The sequence below is a fragment of the Xenopus tropicalis genome, chromosome 5, assembly GCF_000004195.4.
Source record: "Xenopus tropicalis strain Nigerian chromosome 5, UCB_Xtro_10.0, whole genome shotgun sequence".
In the NCBI taxonomy this organism is placed as follows: domain Eukaryota; kingdom Metazoa; phylum Chordata; class Amphibia; order Anura; family Pipidae; genus Xenopus; species Xenopus tropicalis.
In genome coordinates, this window is record NC_030681.2 from 146,594,124 (window position 1) to 146,612,693 (window position 18,570).

At 43.8% G+C, this 18,570-nt stretch overlaps 2 protein-coding genes and 1 pseudogene across 3 annotated transcripts in view; 1 reads left to right on the forward strand and 2 right to left on the reverse strand.

The window, feature by feature from the left end:
• tnfrsf21 (tumor necrosis factor receptor superfamily member 21) overlaps window positions 1–1,204 on the reverse strand; it is a 52,451-nt gene extending 51,247 nt beyond the window's left edge. Inside the window, exon 1 of one of the 2 annotated variants that reach the window (XM_012970559.3) lies at window positions 879–1,204. In XM_012970559.3, coding sequence (XP_012826013.1) covers window positions 879–980 — 102 coding nt within the window. In that variant the 5' untranslated portion in view covers window positions 981–1,204. 2 annotated transcript variants of the gene reach the window in all.
• Window positions 1,205–1,622: 418 nt separating this feature from the next.
• The window catches only part of adgrf1 (adhesion G protein-coupled receptor F1), a 182,356-nt gene continuing 165,408 nt past the window's right edge, over window positions 1,623–18,570 (forward strand). The window contains 2 exon segments of the mRNA NM_001113826.1: window positions 1,623–1,667; window positions 4,820–4,980. The gene's annotated coding sequence lies outside the window, so the exon portion shown is untranslated.
• On the reverse strand, window positions 12,376–13,447 carry LOC116411001 (annotated as a pseudogene).

Below are 18,570 nucleotides of genomic sequence, written 5' to 3' on the forward strand. Positions count from 1 at the left end.
AACCTTTTCCTCTGTGCCCAAACTTGTGCCTCTGTGCCCAAACTTCATCCTCTGTGCCCAAACCTGTGCATATGTGCCCAAACTTCATCCTCTGTGCCCAAACCTGTGCCTCTGTGCCCAAACCTGTGCTTTGGTGCCCAAACCTCTTCCTCTGTGCCCAAACCTGTGCCTTGGTGCCCAAACCTCTTCCTCTGTGCCCAAACCTGTGCCTCTGTGCCCAAACTTCATCCTCTGTTCCCAAACCTGTGCCTCTGTGCCCAAACCTCTTCCTCTGTGCCCAAACCTCTTCCTCTGTGCCCAAACCTGTGCCTTGGTGCCCAAACCTCTTCCTCTGTGCCCAAACCTGTGCCTTGGTGCCCAAACGTTTTCCTCTGTGCCCAAACTTCATCCTCTGTGCCCAAACCTGTGCCTCTGTGCCCAAATTTCATCCTCTGTGCCCAAACCTGTGCATATGTGCCCAAACTTCATCCTCTGTTCCCAAACCTCTTCCTCTGTGCCCAAACCTGTGCCTCTGTGCCCAAACCTGTGCCTCTGTGCCCACTGGCAGGAGAATTGGCATGGCAATTTCTGCAAAATGATTATTAGACGGGCACTGCCAGGTTATTATACCCACTCACCCCCATCACCCTTTCACTCCCAGCAGGAACACTCCCAGCTGATAATGGCAGAGGCATAGGATACCCATACGAAAATGAAATATGAATTTAACCCTTTCGGTGACTGAGAGGGAACTGCTCAGAATTCTGGGTTTAAAACACAATGAGAGGGGCTGCCCATCCCTGTATGAGGGCATTACACCCACAGCAGCCCAGCTATAGAGCAGCCCAACAACAGGACAAAAGGCTGCCCATGTGAGTGCCAGGCAGCTCGGTACTTACAGTCAGTATGCAGCTGGCGGCCACATACATCCCGGGGGCCTGCGCAGCTCTGCGGCTCCCCTCATAGGCAGCAGCCCCCATGGCTAATCCGTACCCGGGCATCTGGGCACAGCGCTGGGCACTAGCTCATGCCAGTACCGGGGTGGGGAAGGTCTCAGCAGACCGGCTGAGAGGACAAGAGCCGGCTCTCCGGCAATACAGGCGTACGGTGGGGGTGAGAGCGGCTGGCACATAGGCTGGGGGCCATTGCGGAGCCCGAACACCCGCTGCTCGGCTCCTTCTCCGAAATTTGCTGCCAGTGACAGGGCAGACAGGAGAGCGGAGACCGAGCCCCGCCCCTCGCTGACATCATAGTGGGCGGGGAGAGTGCCGGGAAAAGCAGGCCGGGAGCGCCCTGATTGGCTCCTGCGTGTTGGCTCAGTCTCTGGCGCTTTTCTTTGGGGCAGAACAGGTACTTACTGTACTTACTGTACTTACTGTATTTATTGTATTTATTGCACTTACTGTACTTAGGGGTATATTTATTATGTGTTGTAAAAAGTGGAGTGAAACTTTACTGGTGATGTTGCTCATAGCAGCCAATCAGATGCTTTGCTTTAGTTTTAATCTATAATCTAATTGCTGATTGGTTGCCCTGGGCAACATTACCTGTAATGCTTCACTCCACTTTTTACACAGCATGATAAATATACCCCATACTGTACTTACCCACCCCTGCTGAGAACTGTGCTATCCCTGCTGTGGCCCATGGGTAATGGCACACTGAAATCATCATGTAATCCATTCTAGGTATGGTGAGCGTGATGATAATAATAATAATATGGTCATTGTCACCTGTATAGTCAGTGGCAGTTGTACATATCAGCTCACACCTTGTTTTATTATTGCCGGGTGTGACACGATGTCGTCATTACTGTCTGGCACCTTCCTGTACACAAAGCCAAGGTTGGGCTGAGAGCCGTCTGTATCAAATGCTCCTGTGTAACAAGTGTAGGTTTAGTTACCCTTTAGAGCAGGCAGTCTGCTACAGTTCTGAACAGCTAAAGGTTCCCATACACGGGCCGATAGTAGCTGCCGATATGGGTCCCTTGGACTGATTCGGCAGCTAATCGGCCCGTGTATGGGCAGAACCGAGCGGCCTGGCCGACCGATATCTGGCCTGAAATTGGCCAGATCTCGATCGGGCAGGTTAGAAAATCCAGTCGGATCGGGGACCTCATCGGCTTGTTGATGCGGTCCCCGAACCGACTGCCCCATGGCCGCAAATGTAATCTGATCGTTTGGCCCCAGGGCCAAACAATCGGATTATTTTTTTTTTAAGCTAGTTGCTACCCGATATCGCCCACCCATAGCTGGGGATATCGGGTGAAGATCCGCTTGCTTGGCTACATCGCCAAGCGAGTGGATCTTATAGTGTATGGGCACCTTAAGTGTGGTCTGAATTGAGAGTTGGGGGGGATTTTTCCCTGCATATTTCCTGGCAAATTAAAAATTGGCCTGAAGATGTCATAGTCCTAGTTTTTAAAAGGGAAAAAACAAACATTTGCTCTGCCTCTTTTATTCCCACCTGTTGGAAGGGAAGGATGCTCTCCTGTCAGAGCCTGGGCAGAGGTAGGCCCAGTAGGTGTAGCTAGTGTGAGGGTAGTTCTGTAATAGCTCCCTCTAGGAGTTAAGGTGGCTATACAGATTTTAGCTGTCGATTTGGGTCTTTTAGTCTGATTCATAAGCCTATCTGCCCATGTATGGGCACCCCGACAGGCCTACCTGTCCGATACCTGGCCTAAAATTGGGTGGGTTTCTGTCGCATCAGGAACTGCATTGGCTCATTGATACAGTCCCGGATCCAACGCCACCTATGCCCACCATTTTAATTTGAAAAACAAATTCATTTGAAATCAAATTAGCCCAATATTACCCACCTTTAGCTGGGCATATCAAGAGAAAAAATGCTTGCTTGGCTACCTTGCCAATCAAGTGGATCTTCCAATGTATGGCCACCTTTAGGATCAGGGTGGCTAGTGAGCAGCCTGAGGCTTTGACAAGGAAAGTGGAAGAGTGTCAGAGTTATATTTGTGTGTCCTCACTTTTATACTAGAGCATCTAAGTCAATATGGAGTGGGTTTAGGGCCTATAACGTACCATAGTCCTGGAGAGACATACATTCCTTGCTAAGGGTTTAATAATTCAGTGCTAGTCTGCGTCATTAAGAGGGAATAATGCATTTTTTCCCAATAGTCCCAATGCTTTCCTGAAAATAACTCATTCCCAGCATCTCCCCCCCTTACTGGGATAACCAACACCACTTAAACTGAGCATAAACGGGCAGATTTAAACTGCTAATTTGGCCTCAGACCAAGTTGACCGACAGTGTAACTGTCTGTGTATGAGCCTTCCTCGACTTCCAGATATCTATCAGCAGGTATATAAATCCTGTAGGGACGAGGACCGTGTTACACATGCACCCAATTTTTTTGGATTTAACTGCCCTGCGAAGGGAACCCTGGAACTACTGCCTGGTCCAGAGGTGGCAGTATATCCAGCAGTAGCGATCGCACCTGCACCACAACCATTCTGCTGGAGCTGCAAAAAATTTATATTGGAGGCTGAAAGGCTGAGTAAAAAAAAGCATTACCATCAGGGGTGGGAGGGCAGGAATACATCTGCACTTGAGCCGGGTCCCAGGCAGGGTACCCACTGACTGCCCCCATGGTAAGGGAACCAGGGACTTTCTGCCCAAAACCTGCTATGCAGTTATTGTGCAAGTACCCAACCTAATGCAGGGCTCTAGTGTGAGGGGCATGAGTTCATGGGGAAGGGGGCCCAGTAGAGGACCTGGGTGCACATCCTGCACTTGGGCCCAGCCAACAGTAGTTACACCACTGAGCTCCAGGGTTCCCCTGTAACAGTAAGTGCAGCAGCGCTTGATTAAGAATGGAAGTGAAGAAGTGGCACTGGGCGCAAAGCCCAAGTACCTTTAATACTCCACTTACTACAGGAACTGCCTTTGCGGTAGTAAATGAGCCCTATGGAGATTTGTATGCAATGCAGTGCATTTGTAAATGAGCCCTGTGAACTCTCCATGTTATTTGGAAGTTGCTTGGCGCCACCTGTTGGAGGATTTTTCCTTCTGACCTTTCTGATAAACCCGTTGATCAACTTCCAAATGCCTTGAGATCTGGCACAGATATTGGTGGTAATGATGTAGCTTCCTCACACTGGATTGATGTTTCCATTGGCTCAATGTAAATTACATCGGTTGTGCTTATGCCAATGGGCATGTTGGTGGTGTGACCACATGCAGCTGGGTGGGTAAATGGTATGTGCCATTGTGCATGTATTGGTGCACAGTGATTGCGTGAGGCTGATGTGGCGCTCCCCATTCTTCTGCCAATGATTAGCTAACCTATTGTTTCTCCTACTCCCATGTAACTGGAGGAGTCCCAAGCCGGACTTGGATTTCTTACTATTCAGTGCTATTCTGATACCTACTGGGAGCTGCTATCTTGCTCCCTTCCCATTGTTCTGCTGATCGGCTGCTGGGGGGGGGTGGAAATTCGAAATGAAATATAAAGAAATCTGTTTGTGTTTGTGAAAGTCAGATTACAATGCAGGATTCTGCTGGAGAAGCTCTATTAACTGATGGATTTTGTAACAAACATGTTTTCCCAGAAGGCTTGAGCAATCATACATTACATTCATACATTACACAGCTAGGAAGCTGCATGACCTGAATAAATGTTTTCAATATAAAACTTTCTGCTTTGTGAAATAGATTTCCTTGCTGAATGTGATCTTCTTTTGGTGGGTTAGCAAAAGGGGTATTATTATTAAATGTATATAGTAAAAATTATAAATAGATTTCCATATATATATAAGGCACTCAAGATGAAAGGTATCCACTTGAAGGCCTTTTTAAATATGTTCATCTTTGTCTCCACCAGAGGGAGTAACTTTAATGGTAGGTTCCAGCCCCAGATGCCTCGACTGGGGTAGGTAGGAACCAGAAGATTCCTCTTGGTATAGAAGGAAAACCAAAGGGACTATGTAGTGGCCATGGCGGCAGTGCAGAGGCCTCAATGTGCTCTTTCAGCAAGAAAATGTGGTAAGAATTTATTAGTATAAGAATTTATTAGTATCTCTGAGCTCATTGCTAAATAAAGGCAGTCAGGTCTGCTCTCAACAATGTTATTTCTGCATTTGGGCGGACCAGGGGTATAACTGGGTGGACTTACAGGGCCCTTTGAGTTATTACAACAACCCTAACCATTCTTATTCTGAGTGCCTAGCCCCCTAGTAAATATCTGGAAGCTTCAGGAACAGAAACACAAGAATATTCCTCACATGGGACAATCAAGTCCCAGCAGCCTCTCCCCAATGGCCTGCGCTTCAGGTAGATATTGGATGGTGCAGAGCAGTGACCTTCGATTCCCTTTGCAATATACATCAGTTTTTAATGTAATAATATGGTTTGGAACAGTTCCCTAAGCCCCGCCCCTTGTTCCCCTGCTGATTGTACAGCGCTGCGGAATATGTTGGCGCTTTATAAATAAATGTTAATAATAATAATAATCTGGCTGACTACTTTGTGACTCAAATAAAATGTAACAGGAGTCGCCTGTCCTCAGCCTGCCTTCAGCCTGCCTCCTCCCAATCCCACAATTCCCTGCACACGTGATGTCAATAAGGAAAGGATCATCCCAGTGCAATGCATTGTGGGTTATGTAGTTCCTGCATGCTGTCTGTAAGCTGTGGAGAAGTTGTTACAATCTGTAACATCAGTGTTTCAGTCCCTCCTCCCCTGCCAGGATTTCAAATGATGCAGAAAGAGATGAACTGTTTTGCAGCTGGATTTCAGCATATAAAAATGTATTTATTATTATTATTATTATTATTTATATGGTATATTAGGGGTTTCTGTGTTGTGTGGGGTTCCCCTTTAAATATAATATTACTAAGGATATTTCACCCCCTTCAGTAGTCAAGGCAAAGTTCTGCACTGAAGTGATTTCCTGTTCTAGACTCAATGTACAGGTATAGCAGAGAGCTGCTATTTGTTATCAGATCAATTCCTCGGTGTAACATTATCGTTGGGAGCATCAGACGGCACTTTGCTGCCAGATACACAGAGTGCAGTTAAAAGCCCGACACTTTCGCTTGCCTGCATTTTTATTTTCCTCCCATCAGCAATACATTGTGTTTTGTTCTGCCAGCGCATTCAAGATTTGTATTTAATTACTGCTATTCTGTCATCAAACCCTACAAAAAAAAGGTATTTTTTTCAGTGATATGTTTTCTGACTGCCATCCAAGGTTTCCTTAGTGCAACGGTGGATTTATGGGATGATGATGAAAACGGTACTCTCTGTTCTTTTTCCTCTGTGAATATAAATACAGTTATAATTTACTGCGCTGGGATGTGTTTCTCTCCTGAGCAATCATCTGGTGCTACAGAATATATAATGGGATCCCTGATATGGTGACGGATGGACAGATGGTGCTTTGTGGGTGGGTGCAAGAAAATCCCCAGTATTTGGCTTTAATAATGGTCTGGACCAAAAGTTTATTTCTGATTGGTTGCCAGACCTCAGGTAAGCATTGCACCTGTGAGGAGGGGGCACTGACCTATCTGTATAAGACAAAGGGAGACAAAGACTGCTGCTGCCAGTTTGCACTAACGTTTGGCTGCATCACCCCAGTTTTGGAAAACCAGGCAGGATTCTCTAAGATTGACGCGGTAATTGGCCATTCGCTGATCATCACATTATAGCTCCGCCCCCGTGGTGGGGTGACCCGCCTCCCCCTGAAGTCACACCCCACCTCCCTGCCCAGAGTTTCCGGGCATGAGAGACAACCCTACACCTATACCACTTGCCCACCTATACTTAGAGGGTTAACAAAGTCATATCCCCTTTTAGCCTTAGGCTGATGCCACACCAGGCGTAGGGCTGAAATATTCGGCAAGTGGAAAAACGCTTGGCGAATATTCAGCCCTACGCCTGCTACTTGTGCCTGCACCCGAATGAATGGAATACGCTCGGGTGCAGGCACATGTAGTCGATATACACATGAAAACGCGAGAGAATGCAAAGTCAGCCTTAAATTCTAGGGTTCCATTAGGACCTCAAGCCCCTAAGCCGAGGACAGGCATTAGTACCCTATCTTCTTTTACATGTGCCTGTATGTTATCCATCCATTTAGAGTGTAAGCTCTATAGGGCAGAGATTGGGCCTGGGTCGGTAGGGTTTTTCCCTGGTGTCCTACTGGCCCAGCCCAACCCTGGGGATTCTTTCCTACAGTGTCCTTTATCATATAGCACTTAATTGCTGTATATTTATACTTATTTGTTTGCTATAATTTTTTTGTATGCACTTTTTTATGTTGTCAGATTGTACAGCACTGTGTATCCTAGTAGCCTTTATAAATAAAGTTATACACACATACGGCCATCTTGTACTGGCTGCTGCCAGGGACATAAAAGAGGGATTCCTCTTCCTTCAGTGACACAATAGTAGCACCATAGTGGTTCCTGCAATGAGCCAACTCTTATAGGAGCTTATGTTTTTTTTCAATATTACAAATTATGGAATCATCAGTAAATAGCCCCCTTACCCACTGCCCAGCCTGGCAATACCTGCTTCTTATTATACAGAACCCAGGAGCACTGGCTCATTTACCAAATACGTATAACAGGTTCTTTTTGCCAGAATGTAGTTATACATGATTTATTCCCCGGCAGGAGCTTTTTCCTTACTGGCTAATTAAAATTAATTTTAAGTTTTTGCTTGAAAATCAATTGTGCATACTGAAGCATACTGATTTTGTGCTGAAATCCGCTCCGTGAGTCTGCATATAGCCCGACGCAGCGCATGTTGGGGCAGACACAGGAGTGGGCTGAGCAGAGTGGGTCGGCTGTTTCTCACCCTGCTTTTATACAGGCCAACTGACTGCTATTGTATGATATCAGTTTGGGCAGCCTATAAGCACATCAAGTCAGTTGTCCCTAGTATGGAGTATGGAGGTGCTGGTCTGGCCCAATGATGAAGCTATACACTGTGCTTCCCTTGGAGTGCGCTTCATTTACTGTACATATGTATACACGTATATATAACAATATATAAAGACGTATTAAGAGTAGTGCTATTTTGCAGTCCTATTCCCTCTTATAAAGTTCAACTTTTCCTCCACCGGAGGGAGGAGGAGAAGGTTCCGGCCCCAGTACCCTAGACTAGGGGGCACATTTACTAACCCACGAACGGGCCGAATGCGTCCGATTGCGTTTTTTTCGTAATGATCGGTATTTTGCGATTTTTTTGGAAAATTATCGCGACTTTTTCATTACCAATACGATTTTTGTGAAAAAACGCGAGTTTTTCGTAGCCATTCCGAAAGATGCAATTTTTTCGTAGCGTTAAAACTTGCGCAAAAAGTTGCGATTTTTTCGTAGTGTTAAAACTTGCGCGAAACGTCGCGCCTTTTAAGTTTTAACGCTACGAAAAAAGCGCAACTTTTCGCACAAGTTTTAACGCTACGAAAAAATCGCAACTTTCGGAATGGCTACGAAAAACTCGCGTTTTTTCGCGCAAATCGTATTGGTAATGAAAAAGTCGCGATAATTTCCGAAAAGTCGTAAAGGCGCCGAAAAAATCGCAAAAAATACGAAAAAGTCGCAAAATGTTCGTTTTCCAATCGGAATTCTTCCAATTCGGTCGGAATTCGTGTCTTAGTAAATCAGCCCCTAGGTGTTGGGGTGGGACACAGAAGGATCTTCTTGGTATTGTAGAAAATGAAAATCTTGTACAATTATTTATCTCCAGAAAAGTCCCCTTAGATCTCTTTGGAGAAGTGGCAGCATCCACTGTCGGAATCCCATCAACCTCCTCATAACTGACTGCAGAAATAATAGAAATGCTCTGCTTCATGAGTCTTGTGTGACAATAGCAGCATTTCTCTCTATGTACTCTATGTACACGCTGCTATCTTTCTCATGCACCTGAGCCCCTCCGCTCTGTCCCAATGGCACGCATGGGCAGTAAAGCAAAGTTTGTGACTTTAATGTCCTGATATTTACTGTGCATGCCAGTTCTTGGTACAAGTTGATCCAGGGAATGGTCCGATTGCCATCTTGGAGTCAGGAAGGAATTTTTTCCCCTCTGAGGCAAATTAGAGAGGCTTCAGATGGGGTTTTTGCCTTCCTCTGGATCAACTAGCAGTTAGGCAGGTTATACTGTATATAGGCATTATGGTTTAACGTGATGGACATATGTCTTTTTTTTTATTTAGTTGCCCCTATGTGGACTGGTAGCCTATAGGAGAGACTCTGTTTAGCAGTACCCCTGTTTTTTATCCAACCAAACTTGCCCCCAAGCCAGGAATTCAAAAATAAGCACCTACTTTGAGGTCACTGGGAGCAACATCCAAGGGGTTGGGGAGCAACATGTTGCCCCTGAGCCACTGGTTGGGGATCACTGGGTTACACATTACACAGTAGAGGAAGGTTACATTTCCTATGTTAAGAATGAGGATAATATCGTAATAGTCAAATGGAAAGGAGACAATTATATGACCCAAATGAGGGCACTGTATTCACTTCCTCTGATGTTTAAGCCGCCATAATGGGTGTTGGTTTTCACCAATGACCAGGAACTTCCTTGGGGCTACAATAAACCATACAAAGATTATGCCATAAGGAGACAAACTGTTTGTAGATTGAAGTGTTTTTAAAATAAGATATAAAAAAAACTCACAGCCTTATTAGTCTTGGTGAACTGATTTCCCTTTAAAGTAATTAATGTGGTTATTACAATTCAGCCTTTAATGAGGCTTCAGCTGGAGGAATATTAGTCACTTAGTAGCTTTTAGTTTAATGGAATACGGGTGCCACGGGTCTGTGCTGCCATGTCTGTCGCCGCTATGGTTTGTTATTATTTCCCCTGCCTCCTCCTATTATAGATATAGAATGGTTTGTACCGTAACTCAAACTGAGCAAATGGTCTCACCCAGGGCACAGTATTAATTGATGGAGTGCCCTGCAGTAGGGTGTATAGGTGCCCGGCAAAGAGTGCCAGAGAGATCTCACTCATTTACAGTTTACTAATGAATGGTGCTGCCTGGAAGGTCCAGACGCCGTTACAATCAGTCTATTATAATTACCGTATAATTAATAGCCCAGCTGCACAGGGTGTTCCCCGCCGTTAAAAGTTACAGGCACAAATACATTATCCGACTTGAAAAACAATACATGATAAATGTGCAATCCGCAACGGTGTTACAGGGAGAAACTTCAGTAATTAATTTGATTAACAATCGCTTTGATCTCACCAGTTTCTTGATTAAGATATCTGAGATTGCTCACAGGACAGACAGACCAGCCAGTCTGCACCATTATGTTGGATTCGAGTGATGACATAAAAGTCATTAGCGGGCGCTGAAGTGTTTTTCTGTTGCTGCGCCCGCTAAAATGTAATCAGAAACATATAAAGATAATTATAGTAATTTTGGCACACTTTAGTTTTATATACCACAGTTATGTTGAGAAAAACACAAAAAAAACTGTCTAGGCGAATGTGTAAAAAACCAAGTGTCCAAATTCAACCTTAACCCGCACACCCTTAGCTCTCCAAAGTAATTACCGCTCGGTGCACAATGCCTAGGGGGATCGGCACCCCCTCCACAGATTCCAAGCAAACAAATAGCAGTGGCACTCAAGAGCTTCAAATGGGACTAGCCCTTAAAATTTATTTATTGCGGAAAAAACATGCAACGTTTCGAGGCAGAACTGCCCCTTTGTCATGCTTGACAAAGGGGCAGTTCTGCCTCGAAACGTTGCATGTTTTTTCCGCAATAAATAAATTTTAAGGGCTAGTCCCATTTGAAGCTCTTGAGTGCCAATGCTATTTGTTTGCTTGGAATGTGTAAAAAACGACAGATACACCAGTTAATATCCTTTTTGATGGCAGAACAAACAACATATTCCACATTATATTCTAATGCTCAAGGGGGCGCCACCTTTCTCTTCAGGGTCTACCAATCAATGACCCAGGGGGTGGGGCAGATAGGGAGCAGAGTCCCTATCATGATGGTTCATGGGCTGAGTTATGACAGTTTGGGGGCGGAGTTGTGACATTTCATTACTGGTCCCAGACTCGGATAGTATTTTACTGGTTAGGCCACCTACTCAATTGGTCTCTTCCTATTGGCTGCATTTTATTATTGCCCTATGGGCAATCTGCAGATGTTGGTATCTTGCCTTTAGTAACGCCCTTATTAAAAAATAACGCATTTCACTTTCTTGACTGACTATTATCCTGAACAAAGAGAGAACCCTCCAATGGCATCGCAGTTTCCCTAAGAACTGAAACATCATCCAGCCCTCAATGTGTCAGTGCTCAGAATCCATTGGGAAGTGTCCACTGACCCCCAGGGACACAAAGACACCCTTACAGGCTGCAAAATGCTTTACCCCCCTTATAGAGGACTGTTTGCTTCTTTTATATTTTAACATTTATAAATACTGATCTGCCATTTCAATTGTAGCTCATTTAATAGCAAGTATATTGATCACTGCCAGTTATTTTGCTGAAAAGAAATGTAATTATACCCTGTACCGGATACAGTGGCACCAGGGTATGGAACTCAACATATACACACCGCATGGACTGGGATTCAAAATAGGCCCTGGAATTTCATGTACACAGAGGCCCAAACAGCCCCCACCAGCCCAATAAATAGTCACTGTCCATGGCATCTTACAACAGCCCCTCTGGCATTTGCCTAAACCCACAGATTGACATTTTATGAATGGCCCACCAATGTCAAAATCAGACCTTGTTTACATCACAACTCCATCCCCAACATCATGGACCCTCCCCTTCTTAGACCTGCCCCCCCTGCCCTAGCCGAGAAGAGACCCAAAAGATGGCGACCCTAATTCCAACTGATAATTTTCCTCTTCCACTTAGTTTATATTATCAGTATAGGTCACCCAATTGCCATTCTAGTGGAACTGACTCTTTCCCTTTGTTATTACATTTCTTTTTCTACTATATTCTCTGTATTCTTCCAAGTGGAACTACGCTGACTTTGCCCAATTGGCTGTGATATAATAACTACTGACTGAGCTTCTTATAACAAAGCAGATTGTAGGTTTAGTTACCCCATAAATGACTAGGAAATATAGCCCTAGTATAGCGCTGCAGGAATAGTTACTCTTTAGCCTTGGATAGGCAACCTGTGGGGCTCCTCCTTTAGTACAATCATAACTACCAAAGGGTTACGTCTTCCTCTAGGGTTTGACTCCACTTACAGGGAATAACACAACAAGGACACACTGATTCAAGTTTATTGCAATTTATTCATTACAATTCTATTTAACAACCATTACAAGCATTTGCATATGAAAATAAAACATGCTTAAAGTCCATGCTTTGCTTGAGTGTATTCTCTATTTCTGCTTTGTTCTTTCCAGTCTCTTGCCTTACCCTTTAGCACCCAGTGCTCCAGGTGAGGGCAGGATAACAATCTGCTTGACTTCATAATTTGTTATCAGAGGCAAAACGGAACAAATAATTATTCAACATAAGTCCCTCAGATCTGCTTTGGGACACTGTTGTTCTGTATCTGTCAGTTAATACCAGCATTTTTCTCTATGTCCTCTGCGGCATCACCCATTGGGAATGAGGAGCCGTCTCCCAAGCTGCTGAAGATTGGGAGGAACCAATATCTCTTTTCATTTCCAAACACTTGTCTCAAATTCTTACTGCAGCCCAAGTCATAGGGATCAATCTCTAAGTCATCAGAATTCTCCCTAGCAGTTACATTCTTTATAGCCAGCGTGAAATGGGCAATGGCAAATAGGAATAAGAATAGAGAGAAGAGTGCAGTAACAACAAACAGCCCAATGATAGGGATTTTGGAGTTGGTGTCCGGCACCCGATGAGTCCAGAATAGTATGGAGCAATAAAGCGACACTGCGCAACTGAATAGGCACAATAGCAGCGCATACACCACGCACTGGAGGAAGAACTTGTAGTTGGTAAATCCCACACAGTTGTTTAGAAATACGCAGTGATGATCCAGTTTCAGTACACAGATGTCACATATTGGGCAATGGTGGCACCTGTCTGGCTTTAGCACTTGGCATTTCGGACAGTAGCTAATTTCTCTCGTATATATAGGCAAGTCTTTAGCCATACGGACGACGATCTCCTGCAACACTTCCAGCCTCTCATCGCTCAGGTACAGCTGCTTGTCGGCTTCCGATAGGCGGAATTTGGCAGGAGGGACAGCAGGAGGGGTTATAACAGTGCGGAGATAGCACCACAGGCACAGGAGGTACAAAAGGTGGAAAATCACCAGGAAGGTCACCTTTGCCTCTAATACCTCTACTGTCAATATGCAGAGCTCCACCACAAATATATAATAGCAGGCAGCAAGGAGCCCAATGAAGAACAGAACCAAGATCCGGCCGGTCGTCCTTTTACCGGCATGTTCATCTGCATTTCTCTGCTTTTCTTCTTTCATCTCTTCTTTTTCATTAATGTTTGTCTCAATATGTTTTTCTTCTTTTGACATTAGAATATTTTTGAAGTAATAATAAAAAGTTTTGAAAAAAAATCAAGAAAGTTATAAAAGCTGAGTGACTGATGTGTTACCACCAGCGCTCAACAGTCAAATGACAAAGCAGATGAGCGAGTAACATCAACATCATCTCTGCTGTCTATGACATCACAATGGTCTCAACAGACTGGTCCTCTCTCCTGGCTGTGACATCACAATGGGCTCTGTACACTCAGCCATTAGGAAGCCAGATGCTAACCTACTTACAGTGTTACAGTATTAAAGGGGATCTAATGTCCCCATTACTTTTAGTGCTTTCTGAGTTATTTGCAGTTTTAGACAGTTAATAGCAGGCTCTCAGCTCAACAGCTCTCTCTGCATGTCAGTTAGCCCTAGGGAGAGAAAGCAGTTGAGCCACAAAGCCTGGAATTAGCCATCTAAAACAGTATTTTACAAATTGCCAGTGAATTAGGCTTTCCTTGTCCTTTAAACAATATAGAGTTTATGGTGCCACCCTTTTCCAAGTGGCGGCTGATGATAAATCACTATTGAGATTATCGTGGGTAAACGCAGCTCCTTTTCTAATCAAAGTCTGTGCCCCCCGAACCTATATTAGAAAGGAATTACTGCAGGCAATAAGGTTCTATAGAATTGGCCTGTACCTTGTACCCCGTATAAAATACATTCATTAGTCTCTTAAGCAACTTTGGCCCATGGTGCAAAGGGCACTTTATATATCCCCATGTCTTGTAGCAACAATGTGGTGTTTTTGTATTAGTGTAAAAAGAATAAGTGTAAGTTTAAAAGATGCCACAGGTTACACTGCGTTGTCACAATTGCACGGGATGTACCAATACGGATGCAAACGCTTGTTTAATGGCATGTAAGTTGCCAATTACTTAATTCCATATGATTCCTTTAGAGTTTGGTTAATCAAACAGGAAAACATGATATACTGTAGGTACATATAAGTGTAACCCCTATTTGGTTACATGCGACTCTCTTAAACAGGATGGGTCTTCGCTAGGTGGAAGAGACCTGCGGAGCAAGGGTGTAGTGGAACTACAACTCACTGTAGCTGTGTGTAGTGCAGATTAGCAAAGATGGACGCCAGAAGGTTCTTGCAGTTGAACTATGAACAGGTTTATTGTCAGAGACAAATGTTAACGCAGGGTTATACTCACAAATGCAGTACAGATGTTAAATGATAGTAGTACTCTAAGGATAACAAGAGAGGATGCACACCGGTTTATCCCACCTCTTTTAGGCGTCTGGGCAGGGTAAATGCAGTCAAGATAGATACCTCAGGTTGATAACCCCTAGCTTGAGAGTCCTACAGCCGACTGTGGAACAGGGTTTAGGTACTGCCTGTCTCCTATGTCTTAACCGTGGCCCTATGCTGGGGCAACAGTGCCTGTATGGAAGAAATACTTCCTGCTACTTTCCTTGGTGGGGCTGGAAAACTGCCCTTGCTTCCTTCCCTCTCTACCTCACTCTCCTAGAGAGTGCTCAACAAGAGTAACTATCTTACTAGTCCTCGTTCACGGGGCCCTGTCCCCGACTTCACCAGAATGGATGGTAACACTTTGGGGCAATAAGGCTTTACTGGGGCCTAGTTCTGCTCCCAGGCTCAGTGGAACTGTTCCTGAGACACAGAGGCAGCCAAAGAGGAAGCCACACCTCCTTGCTAGACACTATATCAGTCTGCAGGGGGCGTGAACAACCAAAATAACCAATAGGGTATAAAGTATAGTGCAAACTAGATACATAGGACTCATAGCAACAGTAGAATATGTGAAGAGGTAGGGTTTAAAGCCATAGGGAGCTTAATCCTATGGGTCCCTACATTAGCAACATTTATTGCAGTTAAAATTGTATTGATATACATTAAAATCACACTGAACTTTCATTGTGTGTTCCTGTATGAGAAAATGGCAGAAAAACTGCATATCTGATAAAAATTTAGCCATTCATACTTGTTACATCCTTATTGCAAGGGAAAATTTTGCGAAACGCGTCTTTTTTGATGCATGTAACTTTTTTTGATGTTTGCAGAAATGTTCTTCCATATTTTTTGCACTTCCTGTATGAATGTTCTTTCCGAAATATTTCTTGGAATTGCCATTTCATATTCTATATTACTGCTAACTTCTCTCAAAAGCTGGGAAATGTTTGGGACCTCCTGTTTTTTCCAGTTCCTGGCAATTAAAAGTCTGACTGTGTTTGATAATTGAAAAATTACTACAGGTATGGGACCTGTTATCCAGAATGCTCGGGTCCTGGGGGTTTCTGGATAAGGGATCTTTCTGTAATCTGGATCTCTATAACTTAAGTCTGCTAAAAATCATTGAAACATGAAATAAACCCAATAGGGCTGTTCTGTCCCCAATAAGGGGTAATTATATCTTAGTTGGGATCAAGTACAGGTACTGTTTTATTATTACAGAGAAAGGGGAATCATTTAACCATGAAATAAACCCAATAGGGCTGTTCTGCCCCCAATAAGGGGTAATTATATCTTAGTTGGGATCAAGTACAGGTACTGTTTTATTATTACAGAGAAAAGGGAATCATTTAACCACTAAATAAACCCAATAGGGCTGTTCTGCCCCCAATAAGGGGTAATTATATCTTAGTTGGGATCAAGTACAGGTACTGTTTTATTATTACAGAGAAAACGGAATCATTTAACCATGAAATAAACCCAATAGGGCTGTTCTGCCCCCAATAAGGGGTAATTATATCTTAGTTGGGATCAAGTACAGGTACTGTTTTATTATTACAGAGAAAAGGGAATCATTTAACCATGAAATAAACCCAATAGGGCTGTTCTGCCCCCAATAAGGGGTAATTATATCTTAGTTGGGATCAAGTACAGGTACTGTTTTATTATTACAGAGAAAAGGGAATCATTTAACCATTGAATAAACCCAATAGGACTGTTCTGCCCCCAATAAGGGGTAATTATATCTTAGTTGGGATTGATCTGGAGATTAATCTTTAAGTGGTATGTTAAACATCATAGCTTGTGATTTATTCTCATTTATTTTATAGTAAGAAATGTCTCCAAATTCTTGTAATAGACAATCTGTCTTTGGGATTAGATAGTACTATAACTTATTGCAACTGTATTTATCTTGTATTTATTTGTATTTATTGTTATACTTTGTATTTATCTATTATTATCTTGATAATCCCCTGTTTGTATTAATCTATTCTACTGTACAGCGCTGCATACATAAGTAGCGCTTTATAAATAAAGATATACCGTACGTACGTACATACATACATCAGCATATAAACCTATACGATGATCTTTAGCACCAATTTGAATACCAGACAATTCGCCTGTATCTCTAATTTTCTGAGCTAAGATTTCTATTACCAAGTTAAAAATCAGTGGGGAGAGGGGGCATCCTTGACGTGTACCGTTAGAAACAGAAAACCCTCGTTGGTATTTCTAGCTGTAGGGTTATGATGTAATACAGAAATAGCATGTATAGTGGAGTTATAACAACCTCATTTAAATAAACCCTTTTTTATTAATTCATGGTGTATTCTATCAAATGCTTTTTCTGCATCCGTGAGCATTCCGTGGCTTTGGCAGACCATATGCACGATCAAAGATTAATAAATGCTCTGGAGCTTGTGGCAATACTGTGGAAGTTAGAGTTTTGAGGAAAAAAAATCAAGTCTTGCCCTTTAATATCCTCAGGAATAGCTCTGTAACGTATGTTATTTCTGCGAGATCTATCTTCCAAGAGTAGTACAAATGTCAGCTACTTGATTATGAGCAGTGACTGTTTCCTCTGCCTTGTTCTCTAAATGAGCAATTCTGTAGGAACCCCTAGGGTTAACATGCCCCTATGGCTTTAAACCCTATAACTTCCTAGTTTATGCTGTTACTGGACCCATGTATACAGTTATAGTTTTGCATATGTGCCTTATTGGTTTACAGGTTAACTCCACCCTTTGCACTCCAATATAGTGTTTAGCAAAGGGGTGGAGCTTCCTCTTTGGCTGCCTCTGTGTCTCAGTTGAAGGTCCACTGAGCCTGGGATGAACAGGGCCCCAGTAAAGCCATTCCTACTCTAGAGTATCCATCTGCACTCTAGAGAAGTCGGGGGACAGGGACCCCATGAATGAGGACCAGATAGACAGTTACACTCCATAGAGCACTTTCTAGGAAAGTGAGGCAGTTAGGCAAGGAAGCAAGAGCAATTACTGGCTCCAACCAGGAGGTTAGCTGGAAGTATCCTTCCATACAGGCACTGTTGCCTTAGCATAGGGCCACGGTTAGACATAGGATACAGGCTAGTACAGTGGAATGTGGAAGTGCAGCGTACGTACGCATTCACGGAGCATTTCCGCATTTGCCGGCTTGATCGTGGTCCACCAGGAATCCTTGGGGGATCGACTGGTGGACCGCGATCAACGTATTGGCCACCCCTGGGCTAGTACGTATTCAACCTGAGGAGGTACTGTATCTATCCAGACTGCCCTCTATAGTGGTGCTGTGCTTACCCTGCCCAGTTGCGAAAAGAGGTGGGATAAACCATTGTGCATCCTCTCTTGTTGCCCTCAGAGTGTGCTACTGTATTTTTTGCATTTGGGAGTATGATCTAACCCTGTGCACTAATTGTCTGGGACAATAAACCAAGTTATCATTTGTTCATCAGCAAGAACCTTCTGGCGTCCATTATTTGCTATTTTACTCTGCACACAACAACAGTGAGTTGTAGTTGCACTACACCCCGGGATATTTCCCTTAGCGAAAGCCCATCTGAGGGATTGAGTCCTTTGTACTCCATGCTCTAAACCTATTCTAGCTGGCGCTGCCTGTTTTACAGCCAAATAGGGGTTACAATTCTTTCTCCCAACCCCCTTATCTCTGTTTTGATATCTGACAGGGATTGTTTCGCGTCAGACTGTAATGTAATGCACAACACATTTAGTAATTCTTTAAGTTTTCCTTCCGTAACAGGCGGAGTGTTTTCCCCATTTTGTTCTGGGGTATTTGGGAAAATTGTATATGTTTGAGGAGCAGGAGCGGTGCTTGTGCTGCTTTTGGCACCGTTTGTTTGGGTCTGTTTTGATTGCCAGTCTGGGCCTGGTCACTATTGGGTGCTTGTGAATAG